The sequence below is a fragment of the Oryx dammah genome, unplaced genomic scaffold, assembly GCF_014754425.2.
Source record: "Oryx dammah isolate SB20612 unplaced genomic scaffold, SCBI_Odam_1.1 HiC_scaffold_26, whole genome shotgun sequence".
In the NCBI taxonomy this organism is placed as follows: Eukaryota; Metazoa; Chordata; class Mammalia; order Artiodactyla; family Bovidae; genus Oryx; species Oryx dammah.
The window spans coordinates 95843842-95868360 of record NW_024070210.1 but is presented as its reverse complement, the minus strand read 5'-3'; the positions used below and the strand labels follow the sequence as shown (position 1 = coordinate 95868360).

At 42.0% G+C, this 24519-nt stretch overlaps 1 protein-coding gene across 1 annotated transcript in view; it reads left to right on the top strand.

Moving 5' to 3' along the window:
* Positions 1-24519, top strand: part of LOC120853622 (aminopeptidase Q-like) — a 70011-nt gene that overhangs the window by 721 nt on the left and 44771 nt on the right. Inside the window, exons 2-3 of the mRNA XM_040227589.1 lie at positions 21463-21605; positions 22991-23130. Coding sequence (XP_040083523.1) covers positions 21463-21605; positions 22991-23130 — 283 coding nt within the window. The remainder of the gene's footprint in view (positions 1-21462; positions 21606-22990; positions 23131-24519) is intronic.

Genomic DNA, 24519 nt, shown 5'->3' with positions numbered 1-24519 from the left:
CCTGGCTCGAGGGCCCCCGCGCAGGCTGCGGGTCTAGCTGCCTCGGGGCGCATCTCTTGGCCCTTCGCAAAGATCGCCAGCCCAGCCCTCGCGACGTTTTCTTCTAGAGTCAGAGGGTGAGCGCCTCCTTCCTCCCATCCCTCCAGAAACTGCTCGGAATAAAAGGCTTTGGAGACGGTGGTGCTTCTTCCGGCCAGGTTTCAGCCCCCATCCTTGCCCATCCAGATTGTTCCTATCGTTGTCCCTTTTAATTTTCTTGTTCTCTTCAGAGAACCCCTTTACCTCTAATTCAGGACGTTCTCTAACCCAGATTATGCTCACGGCAATGAGTAAACCCCTTGCTACTCAAAGTTTGGTCCACGGACCAGCGATAGGTGTACAGACTGGGAGCTTGTCAGAAACGCAGACGCGTGGGCCCAACATCGCCCAAGGGGATCCGAATATGCATTTTAACGGAGGTCCTCGGGTGATCCGCCGGCGTTAGAGTTGAAGCTCGGAGCTTCAACTTCAACTTGAGGCTCTTCCTCTTTAGCGTCCTTCTACGCTTTTCCTGCTCTGCCTCTGTTAACTGGAGGCGCCCTAACTGCTGCTCTTGCAACAGAGACACACGTCCGGGCTGTTTGTGTCATCGCTTTTTCTTTTTTTTGCCAAGGTTCTCCCAGAACTTCAGAATCACCTTTCATTCCTGCCCTCCCACCCCTGCCCGGCCGTGCGAGTCGTTTTGCTGGTGAGCAGCGGACATCGCCTGCTCTTTGACCGGCTCTGTGCCAGCGTTCAAGAAAAGTAAAAGCAATTACGGGGACTTCCCCTCTGCGCCTGCAAGCCCACAGAGTGTACATGTGTTCTCTTACACTCTTCTGCGATAGTGTCTCCCACACGGAATGTTTCCAGCTCAAGAATTGCCTCTTGCCACGCTCTGGGACCACATCACTGACCTCAAGCAAGCACCAGGGAAACTGATTTTTTTCAAACTTGTGAGCTCCTGCTTCACTCACGTACTCGTGGAGCATTTGCGGTTTATACAACTGCATGTACTTTCCCTTTTATTATTAAAGAAAATGTTCTCAGATGTTCTCTGAGGGAAAGAAACCCGCTAAATTACCCCCTAAATCTTCTGAACTATTTTCAAAACTTCGAGGGTTTAAAATAAGTTTAACAAGCTGGCCTAGGTGGGTGTGTAATCTGTAAATTTTGTTTTTTAGGACAGCATGCTTGATTTTTCCTTAAAAATGCATCCGTGCTCGAGGAAAAGTTTTGAAGTTTCTCCTGAGGGTCATGCGTTCCCGTACTTACGGGGGCTCTGGAAACCTTTTGAAATAACTGAAAAGGGGTTGCTTTTTACACACCTATCTGCCAGTATTTTCTGCTGTCAGTAAATTTTCAGCTGTTCACCACTCTCTTCCTTCCTCCTGTCTTCATGAGGCTATGGCCAGGACAAACGACCCTAGCAGACACAGGAAAGGAAAGCCCCTTTTCATTTTTCTCTTGTGCTGCCAGCTCTAGCAGTAACTAGAAACCGTATTTTGAGAGCATTCAAATTCAAATAAGCAGAAAATTTAATGAAGTCCTACAGATGTTCATAGACCTATAGGTGGGGCTCCGGGACTCTGGCATCTGGGAGGAGCAGTTGCCTGGAAGTTGTTCTTGAGTCTCTGCCTCTGAAACCAGGAAGAAAAGAAACCTGCAGTTGCGCTTGAAGCGAAGGTCACAAAGAACCTGAACAAAACGATGACTTGTGATGGGGCAGAGTTTGGAAGCCCAGCAGGCTTGAGTCTTAACTGTGTGACTTGAGCTAGTCTCTTCACCTCTCTGAGTTGCCTCATTCGTGGAATAGACATAATAACTGTCAGCCTTTAGAATGTGAGAGTTGAATGGAAAAGGGGGATCCTGACTGGTATATAAGCTATGTAGTGGTGGCCACTATCATTAGCTCGGGTGTTATTATTAGGCACAGGCTCCTGTTATCTAAGCATGAAACCTGCCACGTTACTGGTGGATAAAATTCTAAGACTATTTCTACATGTGAAGAAGTTGCCTACTGTCTTCACATTTTTCTTGGGTGTCTCTAATTCCAGTCACAGTGGTTGGGACATGCTTACTTCTGCTCCTAGATGGTCTCTTATCACAGTCCAGACAGGCTAATGTTTTTAAATAATTTTACTCAACTCTAAGGGAAGAGAGATGCAGCTTCTTTCCCTAGGTCAGGAAAACCCCTGGGAGGAGGGCATGGCAAGCCACTCCAGTGTTCTTGCTTGGAGAATCCCATGAACAGAGGAGCCTGGTGGACTACAGCCCATGGGGTCACAAAGAGTCTGACTCGACTGAAGCAGCTTAGTGAACACACACACACACACACACACAAGGAAAGACAGAAAGTCAATCCAGGAAATACAGAGAGCATCACTATTTGACACTTGTAAAGTTTAGGGAACGATTTTCTAGCTTCAGAAGTTGCTGGGGATGCCTTCTCCTCATTCTCAGCCTTTATTTGACAGGTGACTTTACGTCTGTGCCATAGGATCCATCTACTGGATGCCTTGGACAGGTGCGTCTTCCACGTGTGGAAGGTTGAGAGCAAGATCCAAACGTTAACGTCCCTCTAAGCAGTATTTCCCAAGCTTCATTGGCTGGCATCTGATGTGTTCAGATTTTGCTGTATTCACATAACTCTGGCGGTGTGTGCTGTCTCTTCAGTCATAGCTGACTCTTTGTGACCCCATGGACGGTAGCCCACCAGGCTCCGCAGTCTACGAGATTTCCCAGGCAAGAATACTGGAGTGGGTTTGCCTTGCCTTCCTCCTCCAGGCGATCTTCCCCACCCAGGGATCCAACCTGTATCTCCTGCTGCATTGCAGGCAGATTCTTTACTGCTGAGCCACCAGGGAAGCCCATCTCTGGCCGTATTATTTGCTTAAAAAGTTTCTTGATTTAAGCATAAATGTTAAATAGATTTATTGAAGCCACTCTGTATCATTATTATAGATGAAAACCCACTTGAAATTTACAGAAAGAATAGGCACATATACAACAAAACAGAACATTGTTAATATGTTCAACCTATTATTATTGCCTGCTGAAGGATCTGAAGGCTTGGAATAGGAAGACTGTTGTCTCTTTGTTAGAAAGGGAAATTAGAATTAGTTGTTCAAGACAAATAACACCAAGCCAATGCTTTCTCTTGACCAAATCAGAATGATTCGTAAAACTGAAAAAGGACTGACTTTATCATGTGTGAGCCTGATCTATGTAATAATGTGTCTGAGGGTTACCAAAAAATTTTCTCCTTCTATGCTTTGGGAAATCTTGCATTGCAGTGTGGTTCACACTTCCAGGTGCATCAGAAGCCCCAGAGGAGCTTGTTAAACATGCAGATTCCAGGGGTACACCCTCAAAAATGCCAGACCAGTATGATGATGTTCATAGCAACTGTTTTCACAGGAGCTATATAAGGTAGAAGGAACCCAAGTATCAATTTATGGATGAAGGGAAGAAACAAAATGTGGTATATACTCACAATGAAATATTTTTCAGCCTTAAAAAGGAAGGAAATTCTGACCCATGCTACTACACAGATGAATCCTGAGGACATTATATAAGGACCTAGAACAGTCAGATTTATACAATCATAAAGTAGAATGGTAGTTGCTAGGGGCTGGTGGCATGGAGAGTTTTTGTTTGATGAATATAGAATCTTAGTTTTGCAAGATGAGAATTCTGGAGACTGGTTGTACAACAATGTGAATGTACTTAACACCACTCAGTGCTATACTTTAAAATGGTTAAGATGGTGAATTTTATGTTATGTGTATTTTTGACCATTTAAAAATTTCAAAAGCAAAAATTTCTAGAGCAGTGAGTTTTGAGTGAGGGTCTGGAAATTTGTATTTTTTAGCAATTGCTGCAGATAATCATCTTTTCATGCTTATTTGCCATCTTTACATCATTTCAGTGAAATGGCTTTTTGCATCTTTTGTCCATTTTCTAATTGAATTTTGTTTCTTTACTGTTGAGTTCTGTTATTTCTTTATATATTCTACATCTGAGTCCAATGTGAGATATATGGCTTACAAATATCATTCTCCTAGTCTGTAGCTTGTCTCTTAATCTTCTTAGCAAGGTCTTTCAGAGAGCAAAAAGTTTTAATTTTAAAGAAGTCCAGTTTATCAAAAATGTTTAATAGAACATGCTTTTGGTGTCATGTCTAAGAATTCTTTTTTTTTAAGAGAGATACTTTTTTTTTTAAGAGAAGTTTTAGGTTTAGAACAAAATTTAGAGGGAAGTATAGAAATTCTTCATCTATCCCCTGCCCCAACACATGCATAGCCTCCCCCCATGATCTGCTGCTGCTGCTAAGTCACTTCAGTGGTGGCTGACTCTGTGCCCATAGACGGCAGCCCACCAGGCTCCCCCGTCCCTGGGATTCTCCAGGCAAGAGTACTGGAGTGGGTTGCCATTGCCTTCTCCCCGCCCTCCCCTTGGGGAGGGGAGATTGCCATGATCAGGCAATCATTAAAGTGACACTTTTTTTTTAAACTAAGGTTGCATCTATAGAAATGCATAGTTTACCTTGGGGTTCACTTTCGGTGGTGTGCATGCTATATGTCTGATCTAATATATGACATATCCATCATTATATTATCATACAGAGTGTTTTCACTGCTCTGAAAATCCTGTTCTCTGCCTGTTCATCTGCCCACCATCCACTCTGCCCAGCAACCACAGATCTTCTCATTGCCTTCATAGTCCTGCCTTTTCCATATGTCACATAGTTGGAATCCTACAGTATATCAGCTTTTCAGCATAGCTTCTTTCACTTAGCAGGATGCATTTAAGGTTCCTCCATGTCTTTTCATGCCTCAGTAGCTCCTTTCTTTTTAGTGCTGAATAATATTCTGTTGTCTGGATGTACCACAGTTTATTTATCCATTGACTTACAGAAGGACATCTTGTCTGCTTCCAAGTTTGGCAATCACGAAAAAGAAACTCTTATGAACTCTATGGCCAGGTTTTTGTGTAGACATACATTTTCAACTCCTTTAAGTAAATACCAAGGTGCATAATTGTTGGGTCATATGGTAAGCATGCGGAGAAGGCAACGGCACCCCACTCCAGCACTCTTGCCTGGAAAATCCCACGGAGGAGGAGCCTGGTGGGCCGAAGTCCATGGGGTCGCTAAGAGTCGGACACGACTGAGCGACTTCACTTTCACTTTTCACTTTCATGCATTGGAGAAGGAAATGGCAACCCACTCCAGTGTTCTTGCCTGAAGAATCCCAGGGACGGGGGAGCCTGGTGGGCTGCCGTCTATGGGGTCGCACAGAGTCGGACATGACTGATGCGGCTTAGCAGCAGCAGCAGCAGCAGCATGGTAAGCATGTGTTTAATTTTGTAAGACACTGCCAAACTGTCTTCCAGAGTGGAGGTAGCAGTCTGTATTCCCAACAGCAGTGAGAGTTTCTTTTGCCCCATATTCTTGTCAGCATCTGATGCACCAGTGTTCTGGATTTTGGCCTATTTTCTAGTATCTCGTTGTTTTCATTTACGTTTCCCTGATGGCATATGAGGTAAAGCACCCTTTCCTATGCTTCTCTGTAGACTTTCTTTGGTGAGTTATCTGTTGAAGTCTTTGGCTCATTTTTTAACTGAGTTTTTTGTTTCCTTTCTAAAATTTATTTTATTCAAGTATAGTTTATTTACAATGCTGTATTAATTTCTGCAGTACAGCAAAGTGATTCAGTTACACAGACATAGAATGGAATTGTTTTCTTTTTCTTCCTTGGGTGTGGGAGGGACTTCGCTGAGAAGCTTGCAGGACCTTAGTTCCCCAACCAGGAATGGAAACGAGGCCAAGTCAGTGCAAGTGAGTCCTAAGCATTTGGACCATCAGGGAATTCCCCCTTGTTTTTTTATTGTTGAATTTTCAGGAGTTCTATGTAGATTTTGGATAACAGTCCTTTTTCAGATGTGTCTTTTGCAAATACTGCCAGTCTGTGACTTGTCCTCTTATTCTCTTTATATTGCCTTTCACAGAACAGAAGTTTTTTACTTTTAGTGAAAGGTGAAAGGTGAAGTCGCTCAGTCATGTCCGACTCTTTGTGACCCGGTGGACTGTAACCTACTAGGCTTCTCCGTCCATGGGATTCTCCAGGCAAGAATACTGGAGTGGATTGCCATTTCCTTCTCCAGGGGATCTTCCCGACCCAGGGATCGAACCCAGGTCTCCCGCATTGGAGGCAGATACTTTAACCTCTGAGCCACCAGGAGAAGTCCAGCTTATCAGTTATTTCTTTCATGGATCTTGTACTTGGTGTAGTATCTTAAAAGTCATCACCATACCCAGGGTCATTTAGATTTTCTTCGGTGTTACCTTCTAGGAGTTTTATAATTTTACATTTTACATCTAGATCTATGAACACTGTGAGTCAGTTTTTATGAAGGGTGTAAGGCCTGAGTCTAGATTCTCTTTTTTGGAGTGTGGTTGTCTAGTAAGAGGTTTTCTTTGCTCCGTGGTTTTATCTTTGCTCTTTGCCAAAGGTTAGTTGACTATATTTATGTGGGTCTATTTCTGGGCTCTCTATTTTAGAAAGCCCAGAAATATTTAGAAGTATTTTTGTTTCTACTTCTGGGCTATTTTATGCCCTTGGCCTATTTGTCTGTTCTTTTGTCAGTACCACACTGTCTTGATTATTGTAGCTTTAAAGTAAGTCTTAATATCAGGTAGTATAAATTTTACAACTTTGTTATTTTCCTTCAGCATTGTGTTGAGTATTCTGAGGTTTTGTTTGTTTTTGCATCTCACTGTAAACCTTAGAATCAGTTTGTTCTTAACTTGCTAGGATTTGAGTTGGGATTGCATTGAATGTATAGATCAAGTTGGGAAGAACTGATATGCTGATAATATTGTCTTCAAATCTGTGAATATGAATTTGTTTAATTTGTTTAGTTCTTTTTAAAATTTCACACATCAGAGGTTTCCATTTTTTTCTCTACCTAGATCTTATACATATTTTGTTAGATTTATACCTAAGTATTTCATTTTTAGGAGCACTAATGTAAATAGCTGGGCTTCCCTGGTGACTCACACAATAAAGAATCTGCCTGCAATGCTGGAGACCCAGGTTCAGTCCCTGGGTCAGAAAGATCCCTTGGAGAAGGGAATGGCTACTCACTCCACTATTCTTGCTTGGAAAATTCCATGGACAAAGGAGCCTGATGGGCTACAGTCCATAGGGACTGAGTGACTTAACACTTTTACTTTTTCAGTGTAAGTGGTATTGTGTTTTTAATTTCACATTCCATTTTTTTTTATTGTTGGTATATAGGAAACAAATTGACTTTTGTGTATTAACCTTGTATCCTGCAAATTTTCTATAACTGCTTATTAGTTACAGGAGGATTTTGTAAATTCTTTTGGATTTGTAGAAAACCCAGATTATGATGTAATCTGCAAATAAGAGTGTTTTATTTCTTCCTTCCCAATGAATACACCTTTTATGTCCTTTCCTTGACTCATTGCACTTGTAATGACCTCCTGTACAGTGTTGAAAAGTGGCAAAACATCCATGTCTTGTCCCTGATCTTAGTGGAAAACTTCAAACTCTCACCATTAATTGTGCTCTTAGCTGTAGATTTTTAGGACTGAGTAACTAACACTTTGACTTCATCAAATTAGGCAGTCCCCCTCTATTCCTACTTTACTGAGAAATTTAGTTATAAATGGGTGTTGGAATTCAGCAAATGCTTTCTTTGCCTCTATAAAGTGGTGATCATGTGATTTTTCTGTCTGTTGATGTGATGCATTATACCAATAGATTTTTTTAATGTTGAAAGCAGTCTTGCATACCTGGGATAAATCTCACTTGATTGTGGAGCATAAGTCTTTGTATGCCTTGCTGGATTTGGTTTGCTAATATTTTGTTGAGGAGTTTTTGCATCTGTGTTCAGGAGGGCTGTTGGCCTGTAGTTTTCTTTTCTTATAATGTTTTGTTCTAATTTTGGTGTTAGGGAGAGGCTGGCCTCATAGAATGAGCTAAGAAGTATTCCTTCTGTTTCTGTCCTCTGAAAATGATTGTAAAAGAATTGATATTCCTTAGATGTTGGTAGAATTCACCAGTGAATCCATCTGGGCCTGGTGATTTCTGTTTTGTAAGGTTATTAATTATTGATTCAATTTCTTTAATAGATATAGGCTTTCTCAGATTGTTTCTTCTTGTATGAGTTTTGGTAGCTTGGTTCTTTCTAGGAATTGGTCCATTTCATCTAGATTATCAAATTTATGGGCATAAATCAGTTCATTCCTTATTATCCATTTAACGTCCATAGGCTCTGCAGTGATGTCTCCTCTTTCATTTCTGATACTGGTATCGATATAATGGGATGAATATATACCATAAGTGTTACTTTTTTCTATTTTTTGCCCATGTTCTTTATACTTATTTTTGTCTTCCTCTATTTTTCTGCTTTTCTTTACTATGTTGGGTTTTCCAATCTGTGAACATGAAATAACTGTTCATTTATTTAAATCTTTAATTTATTTCATCAGCATTTTATTTTCAGCATATAAATCTTATACCTGTTTTGTTAGAGTTTTGCCTAAGTATTTATTTTTACTTGAACAATTATAAACAGTATTGTACATTTAATTTTAGTTTTCATGTATCTGTTTCTCCTACATAGAAGTGCTGAGTTTTGTGTACTTATCTTATATCAGAGGACTTGGGGATCTCACTTGAAATATCTAGGAAGTTTTTTTTTTTTTAATAGATTTCTTAGGATTTTCTGTATAGATCATCATATCATCTGCTTATAGAGGCAGTTTTATTTCTACCATTCCAATACATATGCCATTTCTTTTCCATTCTTATCTTACTTTGCTGGCTGAAATTTCCAGCACTATGTTGAATAAAAGTGGAAAGACTGGAGATTCTTTCCCAGTTTTTAGCGTTTTACCATTAAGTATGATTTTAGGTGGAACTTTTTGTATGTGCCAGAGAAGGCAATGGCACCCCACTCCAGTACTCTTCCCTGAAAAATCTCATGGACGGAGGAGCCTGGAAGGCTGCAGTCCATGGGGTCGCTGAGGGTCGGACATGACTGAGCGACTTCACTTCCACTTTTCACTTTCATGCATTGGAGAAGGAAATGGCAACCTACTCCAGTGTTCTTGCCTGGAGAATCCCAGGGATGGCGGAGCCTGGTGGGCTGCCGTCTATGGGGTTGCAGAGTCGGACACGACTGACGTGACTTAGCCTTAGCCTTTTATATGTGCTCTTTATTAAGATGAAAAAGTTCCTGTTGAGTCATAGTATTTCTGGGTTGCTTTTTTTCTTTTAATCGTGAACAGGTGTTGGATTTTGTCACACATTATCATTAGCTGTCACAGGACAGAACGTAATGGATAATGGAGCATCCAGCAAAATTAGCAAAAGGACACCTGAGGAAGATCTCAGAGCAAGACCCTTCTTCCTCCCTTTATGGTGAGCATGGTTGGCAGTCAATGTGGCATCTAATTTCTATACTAGAAATGGCTTAGGCCAATGGGCCCTGGATTGTGCAAGTTATCTTTGCGATTTATTTGAGACCTGAGGGGATGTAGAATTTTTTACATGGGATAAGGATATTGACTAGGGAGCTAAAGAGGGGCCACCATGCCAGGGATCAAAGTAACTGTGTTGCAGTGAATGCTGTGGAGTGGTTGTGCAAGGTGTGCACAAACTTCTAGAGGGAGCTGCAGCCAGGCTCAGAGGACTAGCCTTGTGAGCAAGAGCCCAAATGAGCACCATGCTATCAGTGAGAACTACTGGACCTTGACTGTCCTGAAGGAATTGTTTACAAGTCATACCAGTCAAGAGAATGCAGTTAAACCAGTATGGTAAATCCAAGAAGTCCTCTCCTTTCAAGAGATCTCCTCTTTCTCTGCTGACATTCGGGTGTAGGAGAAAGCATCTTAGTTCTCATGTACTTAGGAAATAAAAGATCCCTGGAAGGTAATTTGGATTTTGAATGACTGTCCCTGCAAACAAGACTGTTTTAAAATCAGTAACAATGAGTAACCTCTAATTGGCAAACTTGCATTTTTTGCCTCTACCAACTTTGAGTATAGGGGTCCCAGAGTATGAAGTCATAGGACAAGATTGCTGTACATATCTGAGTTTTGGTAAGTAAATTTCAACAGTTAGTTCCCTTCGTGTAAAATAAAGGTTTCCTCCAACATGAATAAGTAGAGCTTATAACGTTTGGACTCATCCAAGCTTTCTAAACCATTCTTCTCCATAAAACAATATTTCATACCAGTTTCTTCTGACCTTTGGAACCTATTGCAGAGAATACTTAGGCTAAATGCCAGTTTCTCAGCTCATGAAGCTTTACTTAGCCATCTGATAGCAGACATATTATGAAAATTAAAATAAAAAACATATTCTTTTCTTTCCTGGTAAGTATGAGTCACTCAAATGGCCTTGGACTACAGAATGGCTAACAGGTTGTGTTTGGCTGTTTTAAAGATGTAAACTGGTCTTTTCTAAAATGTCTTTCTGAGGGTAAAATTGGCTACAGCAGTATTGAGAATATTAGGGGACCATGTTCCACTTATACCTCTTGAAGATGAACTTGGCCTTCCCTGAGATGCTTGCCCATAATCACTAATTCCAATTAATAAATATACACCCTTTGCCATTACTAGTTATGAGAATTATAAATATGTATCTCTTCATTTACTGTGTGCAAGATTTATGTTAGGATAGGGTGGACATGAGAAGCGTGGAATCTAACTCCATGAAAAGCAGTTTAAAACCATGACAGTACAAGAGCCATCTCCTTATTAGCATAAGTAGATTGAGAGGGCTTAAATGTGTTTAAAGAGCATAATTCAACTACATAAATGTAAAGATGTTAGTGGCTTTATTCAGTGATGCATAAATCAGGCAGTATCCCATCTGGCAGATAGAGAAGTGCCCGCAGGAGCGCTAAAGAATGAAAGGTGTACTGGCAGAAGTGGGCAGCACAGAGAAGTGATACTGGCAAAGAGCTGACTGTTTACGGCAAGGTCATCTTTCTCCAGGTATCAGCTAGGGTCTATCAGACGCATAACCTCACTAGTGATAACTAGGGTAATTTCAGGCTGAATGGTTTAAAATTCCATTCCTGGGAGAGGCTGAGACTATAATTAAGTATTCAAGGTAATGTGGGCATAGGACAGTGACTCCATTTGGGACCTGTTCAGTTCAGTTCAGTTCAGTCGCTCAGTTGTGTCCCACTCTTTGCGACCCCATGAATCGCAGCACGCCAGGCCTCCCTCTCCATCACCAACTCCCGGAGTTCACTCAGACTCACGTCCATTGAGTCCGTGATGCCATCCAGCCATCTCATCCTCTGTCGTCCCCTTCTCCTTCTGCCCCCAATCCCTCCCAGCATCAGAATCTTTTCCAATGAATCAACTCTTTGCATGAGGTGGCCAAAGTACTGGAGTTTCAGCTTTAGCATCATTCCTTCCAAAGAAATCCGAGGGCCAATCTCCTTTAGAATGGACTGGTTGGATCTCCTTGCAGTCCAAGGGACTCCCAGGAGTCTTCTCCAACACCACAGTTCAAAAGCATCAATTCTTCGGCGCTCAGCCTTCTTCACAGTCCAATTCTCACATCCATACATGACCACAGGAAAAACCATAGCCTGGACTAGACGGACCTTAGTCGGCAAAGTAATGTCTCTGCTTTTGAATATACTATCTAGGTGTGTCATAACTTTTCTTCCAAGGAGTAAGCGTCTTTTAATTTCATGGCTACGGTCACCATCTGCAGTGATTTTGGAGCCCCCCAAAATAAAGTCTGACACTGTTTCCACTGTTTCCGCATCTGTTATCTTGTTTTTAACAAATAAAATCTTTTAAGTTTACTGTGAAGAAAATAGCCCCCTTTTGTTTGAAAAAAATCTGAAGGTCAAATCTACGTTAGAAATGACAACCCTTGCTTAATCTGCTCATGGCACTTTTGAGAGAATGTGCCCTACATGGGCCATATACCAGTGATCTTCCTGTATTCCCGTTCCAGCTTTCTTTACTATTTACATGATACATCTTTTTCTAAAGTTTTACTTTTAACCTATATGTGTCTTAATAATAAAAATGAATTTATTATCAAAACCTAGTATTGGGTCCTTTTTTTGTTTTTTTAATTCTACCACTTTGTTGTTACCAACCCCTCTCCCTCCACCCTCTGCACGCATGCTCAGTCATGTAACCCCATGGACTGCAGCCCGCCAGGCTCCTCTCTCCATGGACTTTTCCAGGCAAGAATACTGGAGTGGATTGCCATTTCCTTCTCCTGGGTCTTAAAGTCTGACAATCTCTGCCCTATAATTGGGGTGTTTAGACTGTTTGCATTTGATGTAGTTATTGAGTTGATTGGACTTAAATCAACTATCTTGCTATTTGCTCTTTATTGTCTAAACTGTTTTTTAATTCTGTTTTTCTCTTTTTTTTGCATTAAGCAGTTTTTAGTATTCCATTTAATATTAACTCAGCTGATTAGTTATGTCCTTTTGTATGTGGTTGAGGTGGGAATTAGGGAAAGAGGATTGCTCTAAGGTTTATAATATGTGTCCCGAACTTAACACAGGCTAAAGTCAAATAAAATTACTTCTCATATTATGTATCAATCTTAGAAGCATATCCTTTCATTTTACCCATCCTCTACTTTGGGATATAGCTGCTACACAGTTTACTTTTACATAGGTTATAAACCCCACCATATACTGTTACTGCTTTTCCTTTAAACAGTAAATTGCTTTAAGATAAATTTTTACAAAAGAAAAACATTCTTTTTATTTACTTACATATATACCATCTCCAGGGCTCTTCATTCCTTTGTGTACATTTCAGTTTCCATGTTGTATTATTTTGCTTCCACCCAGAAGGCTTTAATATTTCTTCAAGTTTAGGTGTACTGGTGATAAATTCTCTTGGTTTGTGTCTGTCTGAAAATGTCTTATTTTTCCTTCATTTTTGAAAGATATTTTTGCTCAGTATAGAATTCTAAATTGGCAGGTTTTTGTTTTTAATTTCAGCAGTTTAAGGATGTTACTTCATTGACTTATGAATAATTTCTGAAGAGAAGTCTAGAAACTTTAATTTTTATTCCTCTGTATAAGATTTGCTCACTGAGATAATCATATGATTTTTCTTTTTAAATTTGTTAATATGGTAAATTACGCTGACTGATTGACTTTCTAATATTAAACTAACTTTCTACTGCTGTGACAAATCCCACTTGGTCTTGATGTATTATCCTTTGTATGCTTTGTTGCAGTTTATTAAACTTCTGCTTATGATTTTTGTCTTTGCTCATGAGACATGTAGACTTGTGGTTTTTATGTTGCCTTTTTTCCTTGCAATGTCTTTGTCTGGTTTTGGCATCAGAGTAACACTGGCTTCAAATAATAAATTTGGAGGTATTCCTTTAATTTTCTGGAAAAATTTATGTAGGATTGGTATTATTTCTTTGTTAAATGCTTCATTGCTTTTCACCAATGAAGCCACCTGGGCCTGGAGCTTCTTTGTGGGATGGTTTTTAACTACAAATGCGTTGTTGTTCAGTTGCTTAGTCATGTCCAACTCTTCCTGATCCCATGGACTGCAACACGCCAGGCTTCCCTGTCCTTCACCGTCTCCCGAAGTTTGCTCAAACTCATGTGCATTGAGTCGGTGATGCCATCCAACCATCCCTTCCTCTGCTGTCCCTTTCTCCTGCCTTCAGTCTTTCCCAGCATCAGGGCCTTTTCAAATGAGTCAGTTCTTCACATCAGGTGGCCAAAGTATTGGAGTTTCAGCTTCAGCTTCAGTCCTTCCAATGAATATCCAGGACTGATTTCCTTTAGAATTAACTGATTTGATCTCCTTGCAGTCCAAAGGACTGTCAAGAGTCTTCTCCAGCACCACAGTTAGAAGGCATGGATTCTTCGGTGCTCACTCTTTTTTATTGCCTAGCTCTCATATCCATACAACTGAAAAAACCATAGCTTGACTCTACAGACCTTTGTAGGCAAAGTAATGTCTCTACTTTTTAATATGCTGTCTAGTTTTGTCATTGCTTTTCTTCCAAGGAGCAAGCAAGCATCTTTTAATTTCATGGCTGCCTTCACAATAGAAAATTAAGATCTTTATTTGGACAAATTAAGATGAGGATAGCATGATCAAAATCCATCATTTTGTGCAGGTGTCTTATTAAAGAGTGAACAGTGAATTGAAAAAGACTCCAGTTGCTTTTTATGCTAAGAAATCTGGCACAGTCCTCAGGGTGTGACACACAAGAGAGAAACTGAGTAATATTAGGGAAGAATTTAAAAGTCTCAAGACAAGTGCCAGGCACATGATATCGTTGGTGTCACAGAGAAAAGAGGTCAGTTCATTATCTTATAGAGGTGTTAAACCCATGTATTTTCTGTGGCTGAGTTGTTTTCTCTGGGAGATGGTTTACTCTGCAGGGTTTTAGAGCTTGTATTTTTGAAAACAAGTGTAACTAGCATATTGAAAAAGCATACCTCATATTTCAGCAAAAATGCAGTCATTTTTCTCTCACTTTCTCGTTACAGTTTTATCTCCTGCCTGAATCCTCTAATATTATATATATGAAAATGCAGGTATCCTCAATCATTTCTGACTTTTTGTGACCCCGTGAAATGTAGCCCCGCCAGGCTCCTCTATCCATGGAATTTTCCTGGCAAGAATACTTGAGTGGATTGCTGTTTCCTTCTCCAGGGGATCTTCCTGACCCAGGGATTGAACCCACATCTTTTGTGCCTCCTGTATTACAGGTGGATTCTTTCGCACTGAGCCGTGGGGGAAGCCCCGCATGAATGCTCTGCTGCTGCTGCTAAGTCGCCTCAGTCGTGTCCGACTCTGTGCGACCCCATGGACTGCAGCCCACCAAGGCCCCGCCGTCCCTGGGATTCTCCAGGCAAGAACACTGGAGTGGGTTGCCATTTCCTTCTCCAATGCATGAAAGTGAAAAGTGAAAGTAAAGTTGCTCAGTCATGTCTGACTCAGCGACCCCACGGACTGTGGCCCACCAGGCTCCTCCACCCATGGGATTTTCCAGGCAAGAGCACTGGAGTGGGGTGCCATTGCCTCCTCTGATGAATGCTCTAGCAACCCATAATTGTCTACTAATTCTTAAGTAACAGAAGATCTATGTTCACTAAGTTACAGTCATTATCCAGATGCAAAAAACTTAGAAAATCCAGTCTTGGATGATACTCAAAACGCTGAACTTTAGTCACTATTAAATCTCCCTTTTTCTCTCTCCAACCTTACATCTCGGAGCCTGGGCTGACTTCAGGATGGAAGCCTGCGGTGAGAAAGAGAGCGGTGGTCCTTCCTTCCCTCCACCTCCTATTTTGAGTCCCCCACCTCCGTCCTGAGAGCTGTTGTTTCAACCCCACCAGGTCCTGGGAGGAAGACGGGAAGAGGCAACGCATGGAGCAGCTCTCACTCAAACCAGGCCTCTCCTTGTTTGCTCTCACTCTGGTCTAGCAGATGCTTTTTTCCCTTGAGATGTCATGTTCCCAGACTCTTCAGAGCTTTCGCACTGTTTCTTTTTCTCCTACAGTTCTCTTGTCCCTGCAGCATGCTTCTCTTATTTCTCTGTTCTGATGGTCACTTGGGACTCCTTCCTCAGGCCCTAGACACACAGTAATGCCTCTTCAAACTCCTCCAAGTGGCTCTATTGGACAGAACCCAGGCAGTTTTCATACTGGCTCACTGTGTGTGTCAGGGACCACAGCTCTTCCAAGGAACACTCATACATCCCTTTTCCGAGGCTGATGTGGGTGGCAGACAACAACACTCTCCTGGGTTTGCCTCCAAAACAGTCGGTATAGATTCCTACCTGATAGGAGTTTGACTCCAGCCAGTGTCAATCTCAGCTTTCTCAAGAGTGAATTAGTCCCTCTCTCAGGGCTTTCCTGGGGGGTAAAGAATCCACCTGCAATGCAGGAGACCTGGGTTCAATCCCTGGGTTGGGAACATCCCCTGGAAAAGGGAATAGCAACCCACTCTAGTATTCTTGCTTGGAGAATTCCATGGACAGAGGGGCCTGGTGGGCTGCAGTTCATGGGGTTCCAAAGAGTTGGACATGACTGAGAAACTCCACACACACACACACACACACACACACTCACACACACACTCTAAGTCTCTCAGCCTTGGGAAGCACTTTCTCTGCTCTCTGAGGGATTTTTTTCTGCCTAGCTCAGGCTTAAAGAGTAGCTGCCTGAATGCAGGACGACTTGGCAACACAATGTCCCTCCCCATCAAGGAATCTTTTCTCTGATCACTCTTGTCTGTTCCCTGACCCTTCTTCTGTGTCCTCAGTGTAGCTGAGAATCCCAAGATTGGCTCGGAGGTTCTTGAGGCCATTTACTTTCAAAATCTTCATAACATGGTTTGGCACCTTTCTTTGGAATTTTACATCTATTATGTTTTGTCGTCTGGTGGAACCTTCAGTTTTAAGATCGTATTACATAAGTAATAAACAAACATGATTCATGGGCCAATCCTTCAACCACAGTCCAGTGGTGTACCATCTGTCTTTACTAAACATTCTGGTTTCTGAATGTTGTTACTGTGTTTAAAAAAAAAAAAAAATCAGGGCTGGGGGAAAATGCTCCAGAGCATCTTATTTAATCTTTAACCAGCCATGTTATTTAGCACTTCTTAACTAGAGCTGTAGGCAGACAGCGTTCATGAAATAATTTGGAGTGAAATACTGTACTGAATGGGTGTGTTTTCTATGAGAGTAGATGAATCCCCAAGGGCGTTGCGTGTCTTGCCTGCTAAGACTTTTTCCAGCATAAGAACACAATTGTGAGTCCACAATTCTCTGGCTATACAAGAGGGCAGGAGAGTGGCTTTGCAATACTGAGCCACTGGGAGATAAATTCTCCAAAATTAACTCTCTCCCCAGCTGACCACTCTAAACCCAGACTTCACAGGCACCATAATTACATGGTTCAGTAACATTTGCAGGGAGGAGAGGGTGGTGGAGGTTCTATTTTCTGAGACCAGGATATCTTCACAGGGTTGCTTGAATCTGAAGCAGAGAGAGAAGGGAAATAAATATCAACCTTGGGTCCTAATGCGGCATAACCACACACCTAAGATTGTGTGTGGTGCTGGCTGGCACTGACCTTTGCAGTTAAGAATTAGCCAGAATGGCTCTATGTTGTAGGGTTTTCCCCCTTTTTGTTTGTTTGTATGAAACCAGGGAGGGAAATAATTGAGTAAAACCCAAGTGTTTTTCTTTTATTTCACTTCTCTGGAGACCTTAATCACGGAATTGGAAGGACTCGCTTGATGGATTTGTTAATGCAGTGACTCCCTAAACTTGTGTCTCCTAGTCTTTTTGAACCTGCAGCTCCTTTGGGTGAGCATGAAATTTTCCCACCTCCTTGAAGAGTCTGAGTTTCTCCCTCCTCCCCACCTTGCCACCTCCTTGAGATGTGAGTGTTTTGGGAAGTCATGGCAGCAGAAAAGATGTTACCAAGCTGTATTTTCTATAGTTTCCATTACAAAAACTACAGGCATGTGTTGGCTTTCCAAATATATAAGCATGTATTACATAGTTGAATGTGCTTTCTCACCTTACATTGACTCTTCATGCTGACAGATCACCATTTGTACAAAGTATCCTGCTATTTCAGAAGGCTCATAGATCTTCTGAAGGTCATGTGTGAAAACTCCCGAGGGGACTGTTTGTCACCACCCCAGATGGCTCAGTCACGGCCACCTCATGGGCTCTTTTTTCTCTCCTTTTGGAGTCTTTATCTCTGTTGGAATCAGTTTTAGAGCTGTAAGTGGACTTACAGACTCATCTAGTCCCATCCCCGCATTTTACAGACATGGATGTTCAGAGAGTGTAAGCAGCTTTTCCAACATTACACCACTATGTTTACACAGCAGGTCCTGAGCCATAACTCAGGTTGCTGAATCCTCTGCTCATTTTTTTCTTTTTACTGTATTGTTCGTTACTCGAATATCTCCCATCCTCTTTAAAGTTTATCCCATCCCCTTTACAGATACCAACCAATACTACAAAGCAAATAAATGCCAGTGTGGCATGTGGCGAACTCCACCAAAATATTTCATATTCTTCTGTATATACTTATATCAAGCTTCCTTTATAGTAACTCCAAGGCTGAGAAAATAGTTTCTGTGAACCCATATTTTTGCCAAGTTTTAAAAAATCATACAAAAGAAAAATAATCCCTAATTTCTGGTAGTTTAAAATTAACTGGGGAGACAAACATGGTTTATATTCAGCTTCTGGCCACCTATGATCTCTGGAACCCTTTTTTTTTTTAAATTTATAATGTTATGTTTAATTTCTGCTGTATGGGAAAATGATGGAACCTTTTTAGACACATTTGTAATTAGTGATTTCCAACTCTTCACCCCTAATCTGTAATTTATCCCTCCTTGAATTCTTCTGTAGTTCATTTATATCAAGAACAGTTTGTGAGAGTAGAAGGAATAGAGGAGAAGTCACAGATCATTTATTGCTAAATTCAGTTACTAATAATATAAAGCCTCAATTAATAATGAAACAGAGCTAGTGGAATTATTTTCTAGAAGGGGAAACTGAGACTCAGCAAGGGCACATAACTAGTTCAGGGTTATCATTACATAGAGCAGAGTCTTGGAACCGAAGTGGCTGCTGTCAGAGCCTCAAATCCTTTCAGCCCATGAAAGTAAGAGTGTAGTAAAGTTGGAAAAAGCAAATAAAGCAAAATAGGCCTGTTGAAAATTACAGTTTTGTCACTGTGACGTTGGGAGCCCATCAAACCAGCTGATGTGAAACGTTTGAACGTGCCCCTGTTCTGTGTGCTCTTCCGAAAATTGTGTGAAGTTTCATGTGAACAGGGCCCTTATCATGGTGGAGGAGGGATTTACAGAGGCGGATGATGGGTGGGCTGTGCTTTCAAGCTATCTGTTTTGAATTCACCTTTTATTTATCTAAAAATTGGTCTGGAACTTCCCCAGTGGGTCCATTGGTTGAAACTTTGTCCTCCAAGGCAGGGAGTGTGGGTTCCATCTCTGATTGGGGAACTAAGACCCCCCATGCCTAATGCCCTAAAAACCAAAACACAAAGACCGTATCATAATGTCGACTAAAAAATGCACAACTGAAGAGTTGCAAGTTAAGTTTTATTGGGGGCAAAATGAGGACTACAGCTCGGGAGACAGCACATCAGAGAGCTCTGAGAGACTGCTCCAAAGAGGCAATGGTGGAAGGTCAGTATATAAGATTTTAGTGAAGGAAGAGTTCAATACAATCAAGCACTTACTTTACAAAAGGCTTTGCTAGTCGTGAGGAGCTGATGTCACTATGAAGGGATTTAGTTATTTTCTAGATACAAAGAGATGCAAGGATTTGGATCATGAAATCAGTTCCCGAAAATATCTAACTAAAGATCTAAACTATCATAACTAAAGCTATGACCAAATTAGCATACTAAAAAGTGGAGACATTACTTTGCCAACAAAGGTCTGTCTAGTCAAAACTATGGTTTTTCCAGTAGTCATGTATAGATGTGAGAGTTGGACTATAAAGAAAGCTGAATGCTGAAAAATTGATGCTTTTAAACTGTGGTGTTAGAGAAGACTCTGGAGAGTCCCTTGGACTGCAAGGAGATCCAACCAGTTCATCCTGAAGGAAATCAGTCCTGAATATTCATTGGAAGGACTGATGCTGAAGCTGAAACTCCAATACCTTGGCCACCTGATATGAAGAACTGACTCATTAGAAAAGATCCTGATGCTGGGAAAGATTGAAGGTGGGAAGAGAAGGGGGCGACAGAGGATGAGATGGTTGAATGGCATCATCATTTTGATGGACATGAGTTTGAGGAAGCTCTGGGAGTTGATGATGGACAGGGAGGCCTGGCATGCTGCAGCCCACGGGGTCGCAAAGAGTCGGACATGACTGAGTGACTGAACTGAACTGAACTGAAAGATCTGTTCCACCAGATTCCCTGGAGCACAGAGTGCCTCACCCCGCCCTGAACTCCCTCAGCAGTTGCTGAAGGTCAGCAGCTGCAGCTGCACAGGGTTCAGTCTCCACAGAGGCGTTTGGCAAATCCTCTTGTTGTTCACTCGCTAGGAGGTGCTCTTGGGAAGTGCCAATTTGTAGTTGACAGTAACAAATTCCTTAAAGACTTTAAAAATGGTCCACATTTAAAAGAAGAAGAAGAAGAATTGGGCCTGAAGCTAGAGTGACATTAGAATGAGAGACATTAAGTTTCAGCACCTTAGGAGAAAAAAGGGAATTTAGCATCCGTAATTGTCACCTAAAAGCAATCCCCAGGTCACAGAGTCTTGAAAATGGGCTAATGAGACTGCAGGTTTCTTTGGAGGAGAAAGCACCCATGGTTTTGTCTCCAGCAGTGTTTACAGAGGGAGAAACTGGCAACCTCCATATTTCCTCAGGGTACTCTTGTTCCTAAGCTTTTCCCTGTAAATCACCAATCCATTGTGGGATAATGTCCCTTTGGAATTTTTCCGTGAAGATGCAGGAAGGAGCAGTAAGGATCCGATTGTTACTCTTGTTTAGTCGCTAAGTCGTGTCTGACTCTTTGCGACCCCATGGACTGCAGCACGCCAGGCTTCCCTTCCTTCACCATCTCCCAGAGTTACCTCAGATTCATGTCCACTGAGTCAGTGACACTATCTACCCATGGCATCCTCTGACTGATGGAGACTGATGCTGAAGCTGAAAGTCCAGTGGTTTTGTCACCTGATGGGAAGAGCTGACTGATTGGAAGAAGCCCTAATGCTGGGAAAGATTGAAGGCAGAAGAAGAAGAAGGCAGCAGAGGATGAGGGATTCGACAAATCCACCCACATGCAAATGAAAGTTGTTTTGTTCAGTTGGGATATGTCTATATTGTTTAGCACCAAGGGTATGCAAAATAAAACCTTTTAAAATTTCCAACCAGGAAGAAGAAGGAACATGTGAGAAAAACATAAAAATATAGACATTCTTCTTCTGACTTGCACTTTGGTGGGGAATTAAAGCAATAGGCCATCCCCAAAGAATTAATCCTAGCTTAAAAAATCTTTGGTTCTCAAAAGCCTGGCATTGCATATTTGTTCCTATTTTGTTTGTGAAAGGGTTTAAAGGCCTATGATGTAATGAAGTAAATGTTATTTTGTGGCTGAAAATTAAAGAGTTCTTTTGTATTTTAGGTCTTACAGGAAATCTCAGGGGTAGTGAGAACTGGAATTTGTGTATATAATGGGAAGGGGAATAAGGAAGATGAGGGGAAAACATTCCAGCTCCTTTCTTCAGATAATTTTAAGCCATAATCCATCTCTCTCTCTCTCTCTCTGTATATATACATATGTATATATACACATTTGCTTCCACTGGTTTAAGATAAAAATAAGTAGATTTGTCCCCCAAATGTGTTTCAGGGCCCTGTTAGCATCTCAGATGGAACCAACATTTGCCAGGAATGTTTTTCCTTGTTTTGATGAGCCAGCTCTGAAGGCAACTTTTAATATTACAGTCATTCATCATCCACGTTATGTGGCCCTTTCTAACATGCCAAAGCTAAGTAAGTAATGTTTTCTATCATCTTGTATCTATATGTTTATTTATATATTACATATTTTTAATGTGCACATATATTTGTGTATTACATGTTTTATATATGTGTATGTGTGTTTAACTCTGTAATAGATTTTACAACAGTAGATTTTCTTGGCAGTGTATTGAGAATGTATTTTAATTACGGTATATTATAACCAGAGAGGGCGGTCACCTAGGATATGTGTCAGCACCCACATCTTGGTGATGGTAAATCCTGATCCTTTTTGTATTAGGAGCTGGGAACATTGTACTATTTTCATACACTGGTATCCTGTCTGCCCATTAATTTGGGTTTCAGTCTCGTAATCATTAACAATAGCAAGCTAGTGGATTTAGTCTAAATCTGGTACATAGATGTGGGTTTTTTGTTCGTTTCAGGTTTTTTTTTTTTTCTTGTTTCAAGGTTTTTGTTGTTGTTGTTGTTTTGCTGTTAGCTCACAGCACTTTTTTTTTTCCTTTTGGTTGAATTAGTATGCAACTTAAAAAAATTCTGATATTTCTCATAAAAGTTAAAATTCTTGTTTTTTTGGGGAAACTCAGACCACCTAACAGCACTGGCCCTGCACTTCCTACCTGCCAGTTTGGGTGCAGGTGAGAAGAGGCTGTCCCCTGTGGTCCCCACCCCGCCTGTTATGGACATCAGCCCGTTCACACTGAGCACCTGGCCCATACAGGCCTTCAAGTTTGTGATTTCAGGTTCAGAGGCCCCAGCGGGACTCCACTGAGGACCTGCCCAAACCTGAGAATGGCAGAATTGTACCTTGTTGACCTGCCATGGGTCTGGGAAACTCTAGATTAAGTGCTGAGAGAGACGGGCTGGAGTAGGAAACAGCAGTGGCTGGAAAGAGAAAGCAGCTCACGGGCCTGACTGACAGCTGCTCGTGGATTTGCCCTCCACCCAGACCACATTATTCATGGTGCTAGTTCAGAACCAGGAATCCAGTCCTTGGTTCGGTGATGGTTTAGTCCCTGAGTTGTATGCGACTCTTGCGACCCCATGGACAGTAGTCTACCAGGCTGCTCTGTCCATGGGATTCTCCAAGCAAGAATACTGGAATGGATTGCCATTTCCTTCTCCAGGGGATCTTCCTGATCCAGGAATTGAATCTGAGTCTCCTGCATTGCAGGCAGATTCTTTACTGATGGAGCTAGGAGAGAAGCCCGACACTGTCCTTAGGCCTTCCTAATAGATAGCTCGAAGGTAGAGAAATCCAAGCCACTGAATCGTGGGGCGTAGTTGGGAAGACCATAGTTGAATGGTCGTCAAACTTGGCAAATTGTTTCAAAGGTAGATAATTGTGTTCCTTATTGCTTATTTACAATGATTTGGACTAAAATCAATTTCTTTAGGTCAGTCTGAGAAAGAAGATGTGAACGGAAGCAAGTGGACTGTTACCACCTTTCACACCACGCCCCACATGCCCACTTACTTAGCTGCCTTTGTCATTTGTGACTATGAACACATCAGCAGGATCGAGAGGGGCAAGGAGGTGAGTGAGGGAAACTCTCCAGGTGCGGGGACGTTTGTGCTGGCTGCGGACTGTTCGCGTACTCCTTCGCCTCAGGGGCTGGGCCTGCACCCCTCACGGACCTCTCCTGGTTCTTCCCCGAGCCCTGTCACTGCTCTGAGCGAAACGCTGCAGAGCCGAGCGCAGCCCTTCCCGCTGGGGCTCTGCGGCAGGATTTCTATGAAAAGGTTGCACCTCACGTCCCCTAGAGGCCGGTTCTGAGCCCCCTCTTCCGGGGCCCTCGCTGCCTTTCAGAGCACAGAGAGAAGAGGGAAAGGGGCCATGCTAGCTTCTTGAAGCTCAGGTTATGTGTTGTGTACCCTGCCTACATGCTTCTGATGCCAGCTGAGGCAGCTGCTCTGGCTGAAATGCAGGCAGGTTAAGCACCGTCCCTATGAAGGACCGGGCCCGCTGGGAATGAACACTTCCCCCGAGTTGTGGAAATAGGTGCTCTGTCCTGGAACACCTAGTTTTCACCCAGTTGTACACTTGTTATATAACAATCCTTTGGGAAAATATCAAGGTGATTGTAACAGTATTTTATGGGCTGGTTCACTCCCTATGCTAGAAAGTGGGGGTAAGGGCCAGTGCCTTAGGCCCAGTTCTTTCTAATCAAATGGACCTCATCAGGCTAAGGCTGTCTCCTGGGCCTGTGAACTTGTGCCTTTGGCTTGTGCAGATAAGCAAGCTGTGGATGAACCAGCTCTTATCACCAGGGGAGAATTGCTCAGAGTTCCTCCTCCGAAGGATGAATGCACCAGATGCAAAGGACAGCTCATTATCACCCTCAGCTGTTGGCTCCAGCCTGATTTCCCTTATTGAGTAATCACCGGTAGATCCTTGATATTCACAGACAGAGCTTGGGCCAAGTCAAACATCCATGACATGTGTTGATAAATCCACTCAGACACGGTGTGGAAGCCTATGCTTTGTACCTGGTATGAAGGAGTGACTTGGAGCTCGCGAGCGATGGAGATGGCTGCCAGCATCCTCATCTCCGTTGGCTTGTTGCTCTCAATGCTGCTGCTGCACGGTGAATAATTCTTATAAACGGATTGTATCTGTTTCTTCATGAAAGGTCACCGTGAAAAGAAAGCTGCCATGGAAGCAAAGAGAAAATGAAACATGCCTAAGAAAGTAATGGTCTTAGCCAGAAAATTGAAATTTGGGATGAGTTTATCAGTGGAATGTTGTGTTTGGCTATGACTCAGTTCTGGAAAGCTAAAGAATTCACCATATACTCTACAGGGAACCAGACTGTACTCTTGGAATAGCACCCAGACTCTACAAAAAGGACTCCCTAAATAAGAGAAAAAATTTAGCAAAGTTGAAAATGTGGTTCATGCGTGGCATGAGGATAAATATAAGACA